The 17193-nt window shown below is 41.9% G+C and overlaps 1 protein-coding gene across 3 annotated transcripts in view; it reads right to left on the reverse strand.

Annotated features, from left to right (window-relative positions):
* LOC117754185 (cadherin-18) overlaps positions 1 to 17193 on the reverse strand; it is a 76770-nt gene that overhangs the window by 20058 nt on the left and 39519 nt on the right. For all 3 annotated transcript variants that reach the window (XM_034572960.1, XM_034572962.1, XM_034572961.1), the window contains exons 4-7: positions 15123 to 15242; positions 5835 to 6002; positions 4556 to 4743; positions 3881 to 4134 (exon numbers count right to left, since the gene is read on the reverse strand). In XM_034572960.1, the coding sequence (XP_034428851.1) occupies positions 3881 to 4134; positions 4556 to 4743; positions 5835 to 6002; positions 15123 to 15242 (730 nt within the window). The remainder of the gene's footprint in view (positions 1 to 3880; positions 4135 to 4555; positions 4744 to 5834; positions 6003 to 15122; positions 15243 to 17193) is intronic.

Raw genomic sequence — 17193 nt, forward strand, 5'->3', positions numbered from 1 at the left:
AGAAGATGAGGGACAAGATGAAAGAGGAGAATCTGCAGGCTACGGTTAGCGGTTCCGAGTAAGAAGGACATTCTTGATATGCCGGTTTAAAGATATAGTGTTGAAAAAGCTGATTTAATGGACCACATTTCATTTTGTGTTTTTAAATCTGCATTACAAGGGATAATGAGGATTGCAATGCCTTTGAAAAGACGATCATATGTAACAACCACATTTTGCCAATATCTACTTTTCCTTTGACCTACAAATCACCAAAAATCTCAACACACACACACACACACACACACTGCTACTGACACATATATATATATAATCCCTAATACAGTTGGCCTATATATAAACACAGAAGAGATGATATTCCACAATAATAACTACTGTATTTTCCAAACTCTTTTAAAGACGGAAATATTTAATCTTTGTGGTCAAAAAGTTGAAAATGCAAAAGAGAGATTTTGACATTGAGGTGTATTTAAATTTTTGTCGAGACGTCCATGATAGATATGGATCGAACTGTAACTGCAAATTCAAAGATTTGATTCCAACCACAGCCGACCTACAATGTATTCATGCAGAGCCCTTTAATATGGATCAGTATCTGGAAGTCTGGTATTAGTATTCTAACTAAAATAGAGTGCTCATAAGAAACACATATAAAATGCACAAAGTCCAAAAGTTCTATGACCTTCGTTTCCCCCGATGCAACCAGTGTCTTTCAAACCCGACGCCCGAACTTTGGAACACAGGCTTTCTGATAGTAGTTAGCATTCTGCCAGGCGCCAACTCCAAATATCTGATGATATCAAAGTTGTTTCTTCAAACTTCTGAAAGCTCCTTCTGGAGCCGCGCATGATGCAAGATACAAGTGGTATCGCTCATCAGACGCCGAGCAGTCAGCTTCGTTAAATGCTCATCTCCATGCAGGCACTCAACGTTTCACCAATTCTACCGAGGAGTTAAAAAAAACAAATATCCATTTACTTCCATATAAAAAAAATGAATCAAACTATAAAATAAAACTCACATTAATGATCAGAAATCAAAACCGCGCGGTGAAATGAAAGAAGCCGAAGGGGATGTTCTGAATGCTTCCATTTTGAAAGTCTCGTACTACCTCTAATGCACATACATGAAAAGAATAATTTCCAGCTGCTTTTAAATGGACTTGAGTTCTTTGACAGAATGTTGTGAAGTACGCCGTTTCTAAGTCGAGCAATTATCTTCAATATTTAATGACAGAAGACGATTTGTCCTGCAGGCAATGTTTACACTGTTGTAATAGGTTTTCTAGCAATGCTGTCATCAAGCTCGAAGCAAAGCAGCCAGTGGAATACAAAGCAGAAAGGACTTCAGCATTGACGTACATTTTCTAATTCATCTCTTAATGACCAGTTTTCATTCTCCTGAGCATAATAGACTCTAAGTTGACTTTTTTAAATGGGTATGGAAGACGGAAAATAGTATTAAGGGATATTAATGCCAGGATTGCATTGATTTGAAATAATAAACCCATTTTAAAGCACAGATTGCTTTACAAGTGTATGTTGTCGTGATTTATTAAATGCTGAAGGTCATAACAGCACAAAGGCTTTCAGCTGTAAAAGTTATTTTATGGCTCGGCTGAAAAACGTTGCAGCTACTTGTGTATTTTGCTCTTTTATGGTATATTTTCACGTTCCTGCAGAGAACAAAACAACATATAAGATATTAACACATTATAATGATTACTTTCTTTGAGTTGTACCTTATTTTTTTTAATCTGCTATCATGTCATACATTACAGAATTAACTACTAAAGATAAAAGTCGTAGTTAACACAAACAGGATGAGAAGTTTCCGGTGATCATGATAATAATATGTGAGAGCAACCAGAGGTAATGAGCCATCACAGCTCTGATTGGATATTTAGACGTCAATTTCACAGCAGCATTTGACGTGTCACTTCAATGACATGTTGATTCCAACGCATGCATGGGCCGACTTCTGAAGATCAAAGCGAGCCGAGCACTGATCCCGGCTGCATTCTGCGTTCTCACGCCGGCACACGGAGCGGTGGCACAGTGGTTTAGCTTGTTTTTTGTTGCCCGGGTTCATGTGGATGTCGTTTGAAAATACCTCCCGGTGCCTCCGTCTTTGTGCCGTGAACATTGCCAGTGATGTACTGAAGGAATGGACGAAGAGGAGGTATCCCACCAGGAGATGAAGGGAAACCCTTTCATATGGAGATTACCGTCTTGTTTACTACAAATCTTCCACAAAGTCCTAAAATCAAAGAAGCTTCTTAACCCCATGTGTTCACTGCCATTTCAAATTGTGCATCATTCACGAAGAGGCGCAGATCTCACCTCTGTAAAACATAGGGGGCAGTATTATATAACACATGTCTGAGCTTCCTGCAGCTCTGCAGCCGATGGCATGACTTTAAAGTCTCTGCACACCTATAGTCCACCCACACAGGTCCTTTCTGATTAGACCTCTCATCAGCACAGATTGGCTGTGACTGACAGCTCCACAGCTCCACAGCTCCACTCTTGTTAATTTCGCAGCTCCCCTGGTTGACCTGTTATTATTCCTGTTGGTACAGTTGTGTGACATCATAAATTCCCACTGTAGTTCCACCCGTTTTCAGCCTGACCAGGTCTCATCAGTCACAGTAATTAAAGTAAAACCTGCGTGGGTGTGCAGGGGCTTTAAACTCTGATCCTACACCACGAAAACAGCAAACACTTCTTATTAAAATATCGGCAATACACAATCTCATGAGGAGTTTCAGTTTAAATTAACACAGGCGGTGCGGAGTTGAGCGTAATGTCATGAAACGATGTACCTGTGCAGAGCAAAGATATGAGATTAGTCCGCCGCCCGAGGCTAATATCAATCTCTTTTCAGCAGTACACAAGCATGTGTTTAGAGTGCATACAGATGTGCTAAGCTGTTGTATCGCCTCGGGTTACTTCACAGGCTTGCCAACAAAATAACTATGTATCTGATGATGCAAAAAACAAACGAGACTGATTCATTTAGCGTTTTACAGATTTTGTTGGAGGAGAATCATTTGGGGACGAATGCAGAACAGTGTCCTGAACAAACCAGAGACTAATTAGCACAGGGCAGTGAATCTGCTTTACATTATTCAAAGTTCAAAGTTACCAGAAATCATACTCTTATTGGTCATGTGGTGCTCAGAGATACAAAACAAAGGCTTCTGCATGATTCTAGAAATGCACCGTGCATTATTTCAAATGTGCACATCGATGAAATCTATTCAAACTATCGTGTCAAGTCGTCTTTGAAAGCTTTTCTGCAGAGATATGACACACGGGAGATTCAGGAAGACAAACATTCCATGGAGGCAGAAATAATCTCATTAGTTGACTTAAATCTCAGTGGGCGGAACCACAGCACCTCCGTTGTTTTGCAGCAGGAGAGATTTCACTGACTTGACTGCCAAGAAATACATAAAACCTCCAAAGATGCATCAATAAGCAGCTGAATACGAGTCAAATATGGTCAGAATATAACATAAGTATTACTATATAAATACAAATACATATACTGCATATATTCATCCATCTGATGAAGACTGCAAAAACCTTTTCAACTTTTCTGGAAACCAATTAGATGACTAAGTGACATACAGTGGCTGCTGGTCACAGCTGAACGAGTGTAGAGTCCTAAAATTAGCATCACACTATTAGCAACCACTCTCTCTTTGCCCTTTTACTTTTCCACCGACGTTACTTAACCGGACACATCTTGGAACAGCTCTGTGCAGTGATGCATAACCGATGTGACCGTGCACCTACTGAGCAGCTCTGCTTCTCGCCATTTGTAATCATTTCCCTTTTGAACGAACATGTACATTTGGCGGTTAGCGTCCTACCTGACAGGGCTGTTCCTGCTGTCGGGGTCTCGAGCCGTGACGGCGCCCACCTCCGTGCCTCTCGGTGTGTTCTCATACACATCCATGATATAATAATCCATAGAAAAGACTGGGGCTTCGTCCACGTCTCCCACAGTTATTTTAAGGGTGGCGGTATCTTTGAAAGAGCCCAGAAAGGAAAAACGAGGATCCACATGTGTATTCGTCCCCTCGATGTGGAGCGTGTAGGTCTTCTTCCTCTCGTAGTTCAGGAGCTGTTGGGAAAAGGGACCACGGGGACGTGTCATTAGTTACACTTCATTTGAACCGTGCAAGTGATAGTTTGCTGCAAATCTGCATGATCAGCTAATGTGTGTTGACAAGAAATGCAGAGTTGTCATTGTTAAAAACTCATTTGTCATTTCCTGCTGCGTAAACCCTTGAGAAAGTCTTATTTCTAAATAAATTGAAACTTGCACAACAGCTGGTCTCCTCCTTGTTCTCCTCATTTACTGAAGCTCTGCTGGATTTCTCAGTGCATTAATGCAGATGGATTCTACAGCACCACGAGAGGTCAAGACTCCACATTTCACCCTTTTAAGTCTGGATCCAAACACCAACAGACATTCCCCTGCACATTTTTCTAATAAATTTCCCAAAGATCTTGTTTCTGAGTTGATGAGCGCGTGTTGTTACCTTTTTGAGGCTGAGGATTCCCTCCCTCGTGTCCCGGTCGGTGGATATGAAAAACGTGTTGGCCCCCTCTGAGTTAATGATGCTGTACTTGATGTCTGCGTTGACGCCAAGGTCCTCATCGTTGGCTTTGATCTTCCCTACAGGTTTACCTACTTGAGCGGATTCAGGGACGTACAGCTGGTAATTTTCTGTGGAGGAAAAAATTGATGTGTAGCCATTTAGAGAAAGTAGTATAAAAAAAACAAAAACAGTTTGAAACACAGACTGATCTGCTCGTTTTCTGAATGTCATCCTAAAAAGGGCTTAGTTAGGCAATTTGAATCTGTCACCCTTTGTTCCGGAGGGAACGTCATTAAAATACTCTGCGGTGGTTCAATTGAAGCTAAATGCTAAGCTGAGGTAGATAGCGCTGCAATGGAGCAGATCAAACTCGGAGGCGGACGATTATTCAGAAAATGTTGATGGTTTTGAAATAGTTTTTCCAGCCGCAGCACAAAATGAAAAACCCTGGACTGAGGGGGATTGTGTTTGATGAGGCACTTTCAAAGGCAAAGAAGCACAACTAAATCATTGCTTACATTTATCATGAAAATGGGGAAGATTCAGTCTGCAAACCAGAGGGTTCGGACGAATGCTCGTCTAATTTTGCTAATTTAACTGCAATATTAGACGAGTGAGCCACACGGTAATTAAGTGTAATGCATCATAGTGAGAAATGCTGAATGAGGGGAGGTCTCAATAATCTGAGTTGCTCCCCACAAGAATCTAAGACTGATAAATGGTTAATCAATATATGCATGAACAAACATTTAAAATAATTTTCTCTCTGCAAATAATGACATATTCAGGTGCTTCTTTTCATTGAAGCTGCAAAACCAGAGATTGCACTGTGAAAAAAAACATTTTATGTGCAAATGTATTGGGACCTTTGTTACTGGGGAAGCACCAATCCAACTTTTTAAGTTCCAACACAGATTTGCCGGGGAAAGCTAGTCGGCAAGATAATGTTTATTCGCTCTTGCAGATGACTCTGGTTATTTATTCTGATTTCCATCCGTCCTGAGGAAGTGGCCACAGACAATTATCTAAATCGGTCCGTGTCTGGTACAATAACAGAGGAGACTTATGGAACAGAGGTAATGATCAACAACAACTAAAGAACTTCTATAAATCTAATTTTCCAATGGGATTTTGCCACATTTTCCAATATGCGACAGTCAACTATTATGATGCAGCATTCATGATATGGAATGTGCTCTTCCTGCAGCGCTCTACATACTTTGGGGAAACTGGGGTGGGTTGTCGTTGACGTCTGTCAGAGTGATGTTGATGGTGGTGGAGCCGGAGAGGCCCCCGACCTGGCCTGCCATGTCTTTGGCTTGAATAACAACTGTGTAGTGTTCCCTGGCTTCCCGGTCCATATCAGCTAAGGCAGTCCTGATGATTCCTGCACGGTTGAAGTAAAAACAAACATCAGCATAGAAAGAATAACCAGTCAGTGGGAAACAGAGACTAATAATAGTCTTCTGAGAAGGAACAAAGCAAGTCAGTGGCGAAGCAAAGTGAAAATATACATCTAGATTAAGACACAAAGAAATTGTTGTTGAGAGGGTGGAAATAAAACGCTTATCGCTGTCAAGATGTTACTGTTTTAATATTTCTCCAACAGAAACCTCTCAGTTATGGACGACTCCCGCAGCACCGAGTCAGACTTTCCTTTAACACTGTACAGATGTGTCTCTTTCATCTTTGATTCTCATTCATTGTCAAGGTAAAGCCTCGACTCTTCTTATTTATTTATTTTTATCACGTTTAAAATGACTATGCAACCTTGGATCGGAGCAGATTGCAAACTTTCTAAGTCGCCCATTCAATCACATTTATTACTACAATAACACAGCAAACACAGCCGTGAACTTTCACAATGCTAAGTGATATATGGCTGCACGTTGGGCCACTGCAGAGAAACTGTGTGCACGGGTAAACTGCGACAGGGAAACAAGCCCAAAGAGAGGGACACTGTGTTTGCTTCCTGTGTTGCTGGGTGGTCGGTGATTTATTGAATATAATAGGTGCATGTCTTGGCTTTGTGTGTTTGTCTTTGTGTCTTTGTGTGCATGTCTGTTAGTATATATTAGTTTTGTGTGTCTATTTCTGTGCCAGAGGGTTAATTCCCCACCTCAGCTCCTGAAAGCACATCAACACATGGGAGCCTGATTTAATATGTTCCATTTGTTACATCAGTGTTCAGTGTAAATCTCCCTTTTCCCCGGAGCCAAGACCCTCTGGCAACCATTGAACTTGTGTTCCTGTGAACTTGTGAACCCTGTAATAACGCACAGCGGTTGAGCGGGAGCGGCGAGACCCGGGAGGACGTGACACGGCATTGATCACCACGTGACCGTGGACTCTGCTGTTACCTCGTGTTGTGTGAGTGGAAATCACAGCAAGTGGCTTAAGAAAATGAATCAATTCCTTTTTGTAGGATTATTTTCTGAAGTGGTTTACATTGACAAAAGAACAGAGATAATCAAACGGTTAGTATGAGTTCCTTGTGTCAAATCGCTCTCTAATCCTGGTTTGAGCAAAAAGGAACTAATAACACTAAATCCTGAACCGTTAGGATCATGCAATTGAACATTTACGCCACCGGCCCTGCACCAGATATTTCCCTTAGGAAATGGTGGAAACCAAACACTGAGCTAAAAGGAAAGAAACTACTAGACTAAGATTCTCCAGGTGGACAAACACATGACTCTAAATTACTGCTAATGTTTCTGTGTATTTGTTGGAGTTGTTCTCACACCACACAGCAGGAAAGGAGATGGTGGTAATATGAGCCCAGCATGTGAAGATAGGGAGGTACTGCAGTTTTTACATTATCTTTGCAGTTTTACATTTGCTAGTAAATATCACAAACCTCGGACACATCCAGATGGTTATTACTACAAACAGCACCAACATAGAAAGACATATGAATAGATATGAATAAAATAACCAAGGAAGTAAAATCCCTACTTTAACACACTTAAATCCAGCAGCCACTGGATGTGGCTGCTGGATTTAAAGCAAACATTTTAGCAAAGTAATTGCATTGGACAAACTATTAATAATACAGGTTATATTTATATTTCTCAATTGCATCGTTAAGCTCTCAATCAGACTGAGTAAATTATCTTTTGTACCCGTTATTCCATTAGTGCCTAATTTTCTAATTCAAACCTCCACCGCTTAAATATAACAAACTTAATTTTGGAGCAAAATTAATGCAGTTTTCACGATTTCCTAATTTCACCGGCGAGGTAGGTATCGTTGTGTTTTACAAAAGGTAATTTGCTTCCTTCTTTCTTCATGACTCTATAGACAGAAACTAATCCACTCGCCTCGGGCAGAATAATCATTAAAAGTGGGTCAAGGAGCGAGGAAGCCAACGGTATGAAGATCCGGGGGATCGTAGGTTACACATCGTCTGTTACACAGAGCCGAGGTCCCATCCGAGGACTCGTCACCAGCGAATCAACAAAGAGATCAAATATAGTCTAAACAGCATGATGGAGCAGAATGGAATCATCTAATTATCATACACAAGTAAAGTAAAAGAAGAAAGTGCACCAGCAGGAGAAGTTCTCCTGATGTCGTATAATTCTGCAGCCAATTTAAATCTATGAATCAGCTGAGAAAACACACCAACTGATTCCTTCTCCTTTTCATATATATCTTGGAGTTGATACTACTTCTATAAAAAAGGACGGGGACGACTGGTTAAGAAAGTAAAATGCAACAATATCCTTAAATTCCTCCCGAAGGCGACACAGAAATGCAAAGTGAAAGAAGTTGTGACGTAAAGAGAGAGAGAACAGATTCAGACCCTTCCTCCGGAGATTCTCTCGGCTACATTGCGGCGGTTCAGGCTTGTTTAATGTACCAGCTCTGATAGCGTCTACTTCTTCTGTGCTGTCATTTTGTGCGCATTAGTTCTGCTCGCAAAAGAACAACCGTTAAGTGGGGCAGCGAGCTACACACACACACACACACACACTCTGATGTGTCGCAGGGCTTTATTCCAAAAGGATGGCAAAGTCAATACATTTACTTTGCCTGCCAGGTAGCTTCCTCTCTGTTAACGCGTGTCAGTTAAAGCTGCATTTAGATTTGTTTGGTGTTAGAATGTGGTTCCATAATTCATCTCCGGTTCCAGTTAAACGTAATTAAATGGAGTTGACCGACCTCACTGCATTATTCCTTTTCAGATGCCGAGCAGACAGCGACAGACTGTTCCTGCTGAGTTGATGAGACAGATCGTCACTACGCTGCCCTGATGGAAACGTCACAACCACGAGTTAAGTGCAGGTAAATAATTAACACCACTATTGGGGATGAATTGGGATTCTCTGGGATTTAGAAGCTGCCGAGATGTGACTATGTGTCCTATGTATAAATATCCTGGAATATCTGTGTCCTTGTTGCGAGACAAAATGAAATAATAAAATCAATCGCCTGAGAACAGACATTAACGCCACATGCTCGGTGAACGATTTCCAAAAAATCAGAAGCATCTATTTCTTGCCACACTGTTTTTTTTTCAAATGCCAGGACTCAGTGTTGTTCCGCTGCTTTTCTCGGTTTCTCAAAGTGCTCGCAGCCACTTTCCTCTAATGATGCCGGCTCTATGGGAAATCCTTCGTTATTAACTGCAGTCTTAGCATTACTTAACCTGTGTGTCCGGAAAAAACACACAGACCTTCGCAAATGGCCAAAGTTTCCATTAAAAACAACTCTACGACGGATGATCTGACCTTTCGAGTCTCTTATTAACCCTTTACACGTGAAGGCACATCGCTCCTGAGCAATACTTCACAGCAGCGGCTTCAGAAAACAATGAACACACACTCTATAAGATTTCCACTGTCGTCCACAGCAGCACGATGGATCTGCTGTTTCTGACCATTCAGCAAACTAAACACCAGGTAGGAAGACCGATGGGATTCTGCCGACGTACAATCACTCACCGGCTTTCATTCTTAAATTAATGTCTTTTAACTACACCGAAAAAGGCCACAGGGGTATTCTTTGGGATGTGCCGGCACCTGAAAGGTTTGTCAGTGCTTTGACAGGAAAGTCTCACCCCTGAACCCGCTCTCCTGACCATCTCTGAGCCGAAAACACCTCCCGAGACCGAATCTCTGCGGAGCTCGTCGGTTAATTTAGAAAATAATTGAGAAAGGAGCTGATTCCTTGAACCTGGGCCCATTTGACACAGTGAGGTGGTTAGCCTTTTCCTCAACCTCCCCAGTCTATTAGAGTTGATACCATCACACTATCCACCTCTTTGTCTGGCTTGGAAACTTCTAAAGGAGGACAATCTCCTGGGTGAACAAAAAGGATTATAGGAGATTACTAAGGCGCTCTTCAATCTCCAGCTTCAGGAATCTTGGTTTTTTTGCCCCATCCAATACGATGCTATCCCTGTATGTCTGCACTCCTGGAGTATTTTCTGGAGAAAAGGTAGATATCATCAACAGCAGCAGCCGTAAAAATCACAGAAATAATATCCGTACACTTCTATTTTACTTTCTAAATATTCTTCTTTTCGTATATTGGATTATATATCTGATTGAGAGGAGTTGGCCGGACTGCTCAGGGCTACAGTGCAGCTGATTGACAAAGTGACAGCTCCTCCATCGATCCACCCAGCAGTGAGACTTAATCCACCCCCCCCGTGAAACATCTTGATCTGTGTCAGCTCCTTCAATAAACTCTCCCAAATCCCAGATCAGCAGAGAAATTAGCCTATTTAGGATGCAACAGGGACTTAAGGGGTTGTGCAGTGCGGTGTGGCCTCGCCTCTATGTGTGTGTGTGTGTGTGTGTGTGTGTGTGTGTGTGTGTGTGTGTGTGTGTGTGTGTGTGTGTGTGTGTGTGTGTGTGTGTGTGTGTGTGTGTGTGTGTGTGTGTGTGTGTGTGCGAGCACAGATGTGAGGTGGGGGTGTTGGAGGGCATTCGACTATGAGACTCAGGAGGAACACCCTCAGTGTCTCTGCGGGTAAGTGACAGATGCACGGCAGTGATGGGAAAGACAGGAGTTATGACCCAACTATAAAAAGGATAAATGCAGCCACGGTCTGAGATGTGCTTCTGCTGAGATACAGAAAGCTCTTATTAAATCTGCCAGGCTTGCAGTTTTGAAATTTGCAAAGCATGTAATCAAATCCATTGCAGTGAACATTCTTAACGCGGTTAGCATGACACTAAGCTCAGCACATTACAGGACTGGTTATATTTCCTAATATTGCTCAGACAAAAAAAGTGACAGAGCTGGAAAACCAGGGGAAATGTGCATCTTTACTTTTATGCTGTGTGTTTCATATTCGGTGAGCAGATCGAGGTTCAGTCTGTCTGTCAGTCTCTCTGTTGTCCTTGTGCACCTGCTCTTGTTCAAGTCCGACAGGAGCAGCAGGCAGCAGGTTCGGGATCCTTCCCTAACGGACACCTTGCCAAGGATTTGTGATTGTGGTTGGAAACTCTTGGCTTTAACGGCGTCTTTGTAAAAATGCGACACAAGTTTCAAAGGAATAGTTTGATATTTGGGTAAACACAGTTCTGTGCAGAGTTGGCTTAGAGGAGTTGTTCAATATAAAGCTTGGAATTCTGGGTGAGCTAGTCATGAGTAATACAAGTTTACTTACACATTTTATCTTGATTGTACGATAAACACATCATCTGTAACCAAAATTGTTGTTTTTGTGCACGTTATTGATAACTTATTAACGAGTTCTTCAGGCTCTCGTATCCAAGTTATTTTTATTTACCTTGGCAGCGAGTGTTTCCTGGTGCTAATTTTAACTTCTGCTCGCCCTAACTTTGCAATTTGCATACTGACTTAAAAGTGGTATTGATCTTCTGATCCAACTCTTGAGCATCAAAGCCAATAGGTGTTAAATCTTTCCTTCAAAACCGTTTCTGCTAGATCACAAATGAATCGCAGCTCCATCGGTGATGAATATATTAAAACCGGACTTGCAGCGCCTCGAGGTAGAGAGGGAGTCTCCGATTGCAATGATTGGGGCTTTTCACCTGTTTTGAATGGGACATAATCAATGGGCCTCGGTGTGGTGAGAATGAAAATCAGCAGTTTCAACTAAAAATGATCGTACCTCTCTAAATTGCACCTCTCATTTTGAATTTTGTACAAATATGCCCGTGCTTGGTTGATTTTGAGTTGCATTTTTGAAAACAGTATTTAGGTTATATAGCTTCATACACAAGCTCTTCTGAGTGTCTGATTGAGGACAGAACCAAACTGCAATTTGAGACAAGGTGAAGCATCTCATCTTAACAACATATTGCACAATCCCTCCTCTGGTGGTTATAGTATTCCTATTTATATTTGCACAAATACACCACAGTAAATTCCTTGTACGTGTAAACCTGCATGGCAATAAAACCAGATTCTGGATCTGGTTCTGGAATATGGACTCCAGATCCCTTATCTCCTGCAAATACTCCCACACACCGGAGCTCAATTTTCTAATCAAAACCACCGGACTCTGAAGTATATGAGGACCAAATACGACTGAGACTGTCGCTCACCTTGTGGTAGAAGTACACTCTGTATATTACTCTACTTATCTTCGAAAGGTTTCATGTTACTCTGCCTGAATCTGTCCTCTTCCTGTCTGCAACCCTCATTTTACTGGATCCAGCTTCCTTGGTTTAAATTTGCTGGATCCTCTAACTTTACCAGAATCAGAGAACATTCCCAGTATCGATTCATCCTGTCTGAGAAGTTGTACATTAAACCTTTTAAATCTATTCCCGTCTTTCGCTCCTGTGTTCTGCTCTTGGATTTCAGCCATCTCCTCATAAACACATCCCGGTGAAAGCTGGTTGAGAGAATTTCCATTTCTTAGCAAATAGTCGTGTGATCGTCAGCGTCGATCCAATGTGAGTGTTTTGCCTCAGTCAGGACCTTTACTTTGACATTTGCTCCTCACCTCCTTTATTAAAGGAGCCTTGATTAATACTTTTTCAATAATGAAATCAATAAAACCAATATGCTGCCTTCTGGTGGAGACAAAGCAGCTGACGAACCTTAATCTCGTTCTCTGGGTTAATTAGCCAATAAAGAAATAAAACTCATTTACAAGTGACATCACGTTCATATTAACACGTCTGACTTATGAAATGTTAAATGTTCAATTGATTGGTAGAGGCCCAAATTAGGCACAATAATAAAGAAAAAAGTTATGAATATAAAACAAATGTTATACTCATTTATGGAGATTGGCTTTAATAAAAATAATGTGTGTAATTCCAGCTTGTATTTGGCCAGATGTGTTTTATTTTTCTGTCATTAGAAGTCCAATAAAATTCATAGTGATTCTATTAATTTGTGTCAGGAGGTTGGTTGAATTATGGGACATTTTTTTCAACTGCAAGTTTTTGAAATGTTAACAAATGTACTTGTTTCCAACCATATGCCGTTTCCAAGGCGATGTCAATGACTCTCGCTAAAAGACAAAAGTTTACGCCCTCACATGGTTTTCACTTCATGTTTCAGTGAATGTCAAGTGTTTCAGGAAACCCTCAAGTTTTACGAGGTCGTTTTCAAACAATGCTTCGGTTCTAGAACATTCAGCTTCTCCGGTTAATGAAAGATATAAAATCAAAACATCTTGTATCATGACTCACAGATGTTCCAGAGTTTAAATAAGGTCGTTACGATACAATGATTCAATTTCAGAGCTGCAAGGCAACAAAGAATTTACTAAGTTTCACAAGTTCACGGTTTCTTTACCGAGGCGGCCTGTTCTATGAACTCCTTCATGTTCCGAGGTTTAATCAATGCTACATCCTGTAAATGTGGCTCATTTGTCATTCCGGCTGTTGGCAGGTTTGAGACGACGTTATCACAAACCGCCAAGCCAGAAAGACGGCGGTTCACGTTGTTGCCTGCCCGAGGATTTGGGTCAAGTCTGAGACGCTCCTTTAGGGATTCCTCCAGAGCCATATGTCGGGGGGGCCAAATGCTGCCATTACCCTCTGTCCTCAAACCCTCCAGCTCCTGGCTCTTGTAGAATCAGTCGCTGCTGTGTCAGGCCACCAGACCAAGGTCAAAATGAAAGGTGTTGTGTGTGTGTGTGCTCTGTTAATCTGCTCACTAAACACAAGCTCCCCGTGCTGGTGTCTCTGCAGTCTGGGCATGGTGGGAGCCAGGTGCATGTGGCTATAAGGAGGTGTAAGCAAGCTACTGCACTGGGAGACAGACGCAGGAGCAGCCTCCGCTTCCCCCAGAAAGCGATGCTCCACTGTGGCAGGATGCCAGCACGACTGCTCCAAGACCTCGGCTCAGCATAATAAAGATCGCCTGCTAGTACAACTTCCTCCACTTGCTCATTTTCCACTGACCACTGGAGTTCCCTGCCCTAATTTGAGGGAGGGAGGCTGGTTTGCCAGTGGTGAAAAACAGCAGCCGACTTATATAAATTAGAATGTGTGGGAGGCATGGCGCTGTGCAGGGAGTGCAGCTGGCTCGGCCTTCGATCATGTCCCTCCTCCTCCTCCTCTGCACGCCCCGCGCTGAATTATAATGCAGACAAGATGCAGAGTCAGCTCCGGCAAAACAAGCCATGTGATGTGTCCAACAGCCCAGTGCATGGGAATAACATCACGCTAGAATATTGCTTACAGTCAAAATGTGATTTAAAATAACTTTCAGTGACAGGAGCCTGCGCTCGCGTTGCGTGAGGACGTCCAGTTCGCATCGCTTCGGCTTCAACGCACCGCTGAGAAATAGCTCCATCAATCCCCGCCCGCCTTTTCCCTGGAGGTGAAGCCAAAATATTCAGCAATTCATTTGTGTTGCTCATTCAGCAAAGACTTCATGTTTTACATGGGCGGCACAGTCTCACAGGGGCCAATAGTTGTTCCAGACAGCAATGAATCAATTCATACAAGTGGATTGTTGTTCACGTTAACCGGCAGCAGCAGCAGAGGCAAGCAGGCAAAGCCTCAACTACAAGCTCACGTTGTAAAGACAAAGAGAAACAAACAGATACTTACTCGCTCGCTGCACATTTTTGTCTTGCACTTTAAAGGGTTTATTAACAATTAATAGATCTAATAGCGGACCCACACACAAAGGAAGATGGATTTTAAAAACACTGAGTACTGCCCCGTTATGGCTTTCTCCTCTCAGACGGCAGGAAACAATGGTTTTTCCGAAGACCTCTCCACAAATGTCTCCTCTGACCCCTGAGGAGTTAGTTATGGTGCACCGAGTGGGTTGCGTGCTCAACAACACAGCAGTGTCTACGAGTAGTCCGTAACTCTACTGTGGCTGCTTGAGCTTTTATGGTGTCTGACGTGCTGCAATAACAGAACAGGATGTCGGCGGTGGGAAACATATGCTGGACAGATTTGACAGCGTGATTTACACATTCGCTTTAGGAGATCAACAACAGAAATTACGAGAAAGTTATTGCACACATTTTACAGTCGCAGTTGCCATGGCTGCAGTCTACGAGCGCTCACTTTGTGGATAAATGCATGTAATCATAACAACACACCTGTTTTGGGGTCAACGGAGAAATATGGCTGTCCTTGTAGAATACTGTAGACTATTCTGGCACTGTTTCCGTAGGTGGGGTCGTCGGCGTCCAGCGCGATGACTTGCAACACAGACGTGCCTGGAAGAAAAGAAAACATCAAAATGATTCCCTGGTAATCGCCCTCTCTCGCTCTCTCGCTCTCTCTCTTTGTCTCAAAGGCTTTTTAATGCAAATGACAGTAAAGTAAGTGATGCAATTTTATCGTATTATGGAAATGTGTTAGAAAAATCCCCAAGAAATCGTGATTTAAGGTCCAAGGAGGAATTCTGTGCACAAAATCTGCAGCAGCTTTAAGATGAATCAACACATTTAGCTCAAACAACTAACGACAGCTCAAACATGCAGACCCACTTTGCTTTAGCGACTGGTATTACGTATACCATGGTGCCTACGTACCGAGATGACATGTTGCCCTCATGTAAACATCAGATTTCATCAGTGACAACATGATGAAGCCTTCATTAAAAATCACATTATTAAATAATTACATGTAATGATGGAGTTTTGTGTACGAGCTAATTGCAATGTGCAATGACCTATGTCGAAGGAAAGATCATCACTGGACATTTTACATAGACGTTTTTCGCTTTAATGGGAAAATGCTTCGAGTCCAAGTTGTGTCTTTGCAAAAATCACGACAACATCGACCAATTATCTAAAAACTTGCAGCGATGGCTCATTATTTACACTGTTATTTAAAAATACTGTGTACGAACCACTGTGGTTCAATTTAACACATCAAGTGTTGCTCAAACAGCATTACAGGCTTCATTAACCCATTCTAATTGCACAATGAGTGCATTGTAATTGCACTACAAGCTTATATAATGGATTAGTATATGTAAGAATTCACAGTGTGCTAATGTTAGGAGACATATATTTTCGGGGGGGGGGGGGGCCTGTAAATCTTCTGGACATGCGAGTTGCTGTTTTCCTTTTGGGGATTAAACTAAATTAAAATTATGTGAAACTTGCTCCACTGTGTCCCGCCAGATTTGACTTTATTTTTTTTTTTTCCGTGGGGGGAACCTGAAGGAGCAGAGTGAAATGCCAGCCCATAATGAGCCGTGTACTCCACAGTATGCTCGGGCAGTTTGAGTCTCTGTCAAACTTGCACAGGGAAAGAATTGCACAGGGAATTATTTGAACTTAATCATTTCTGTGTTTTGCTTTGGAGGCCGCGCTGGTTCCGAATCATCTGTCTGGGAAAGCTCATTAGTCAGAGCGTCGTTTAATTGATGAACTTTGAATTGGTCTGTTGTCACATCTTAAGTATGAATGTGTGTCACCTTTTTTTTTTATCAGTAGTATTTCATATTAATGTGATTGCAGCAATATAAATCTCAGCGTACAGACACATTCTTCTAAGAGATGCAATGCACTTCAACTTAAGTACTCAAGCTCTTTATTTGTGGAACAATCGAGGTGACGGGTGCGTCTTTAATATGTCTGATGGTTCAATATTCTGAAGGCTGAGCTCTCATGAGTATCCGTGCAAAATATGTTTCATAAACACAATAAGACTCGGCTGGGAGTTTGTTCTCAGGAGTTTTAAGGGTGAGGGTTGTACCACAGACTTCTGTGACCATGATTAGTCACAGGTTCTCACAAAGTGACAATCTATCAAGACTATTCTGTCTCGTAAGAAGTAGCTTGAAACCTCTGCTGGTGCTTATTCCTGTCATTATTGAATATTAGACAAACCTTTAATGGAGTTTAACACTCAACATGTACAGAAACCATGATTAGACCCTGTAGGAGCAGAGATAAACTATTTTCGTTTAGTTTGAAAGGTTCAAAGTCTTTTAGATTTGTTCACTTCAAGGTTGAAACAGCAGACAGAGAGACACCTCGTCATTAGTGTAGAGTTTAGTCCTTTTTGAAAATAATCACACAAACATCAAATACTACGAAATTACTAACTTTCCTGCAAAAACATGAAATATGCACATGGTTCCGACTTTCACAGATCCTCCTCTCTATTATAAACCCCGTCACATACTATGAATCATTGACTCTCATCACCTCC

Source organism: Hippoglossus hippoglossus, chromosome 20 (genome assembly GCF_009819705.1).
Source record: "Hippoglossus hippoglossus isolate fHipHip1 chromosome 20, fHipHip1.pri, whole genome shotgun sequence".
NCBI classification, from domain to species: domain Eukaryota; kingdom Metazoa; phylum Chordata; class Actinopteri; order Pleuronectiformes; family Pleuronectidae; genus Hippoglossus; species Hippoglossus hippoglossus.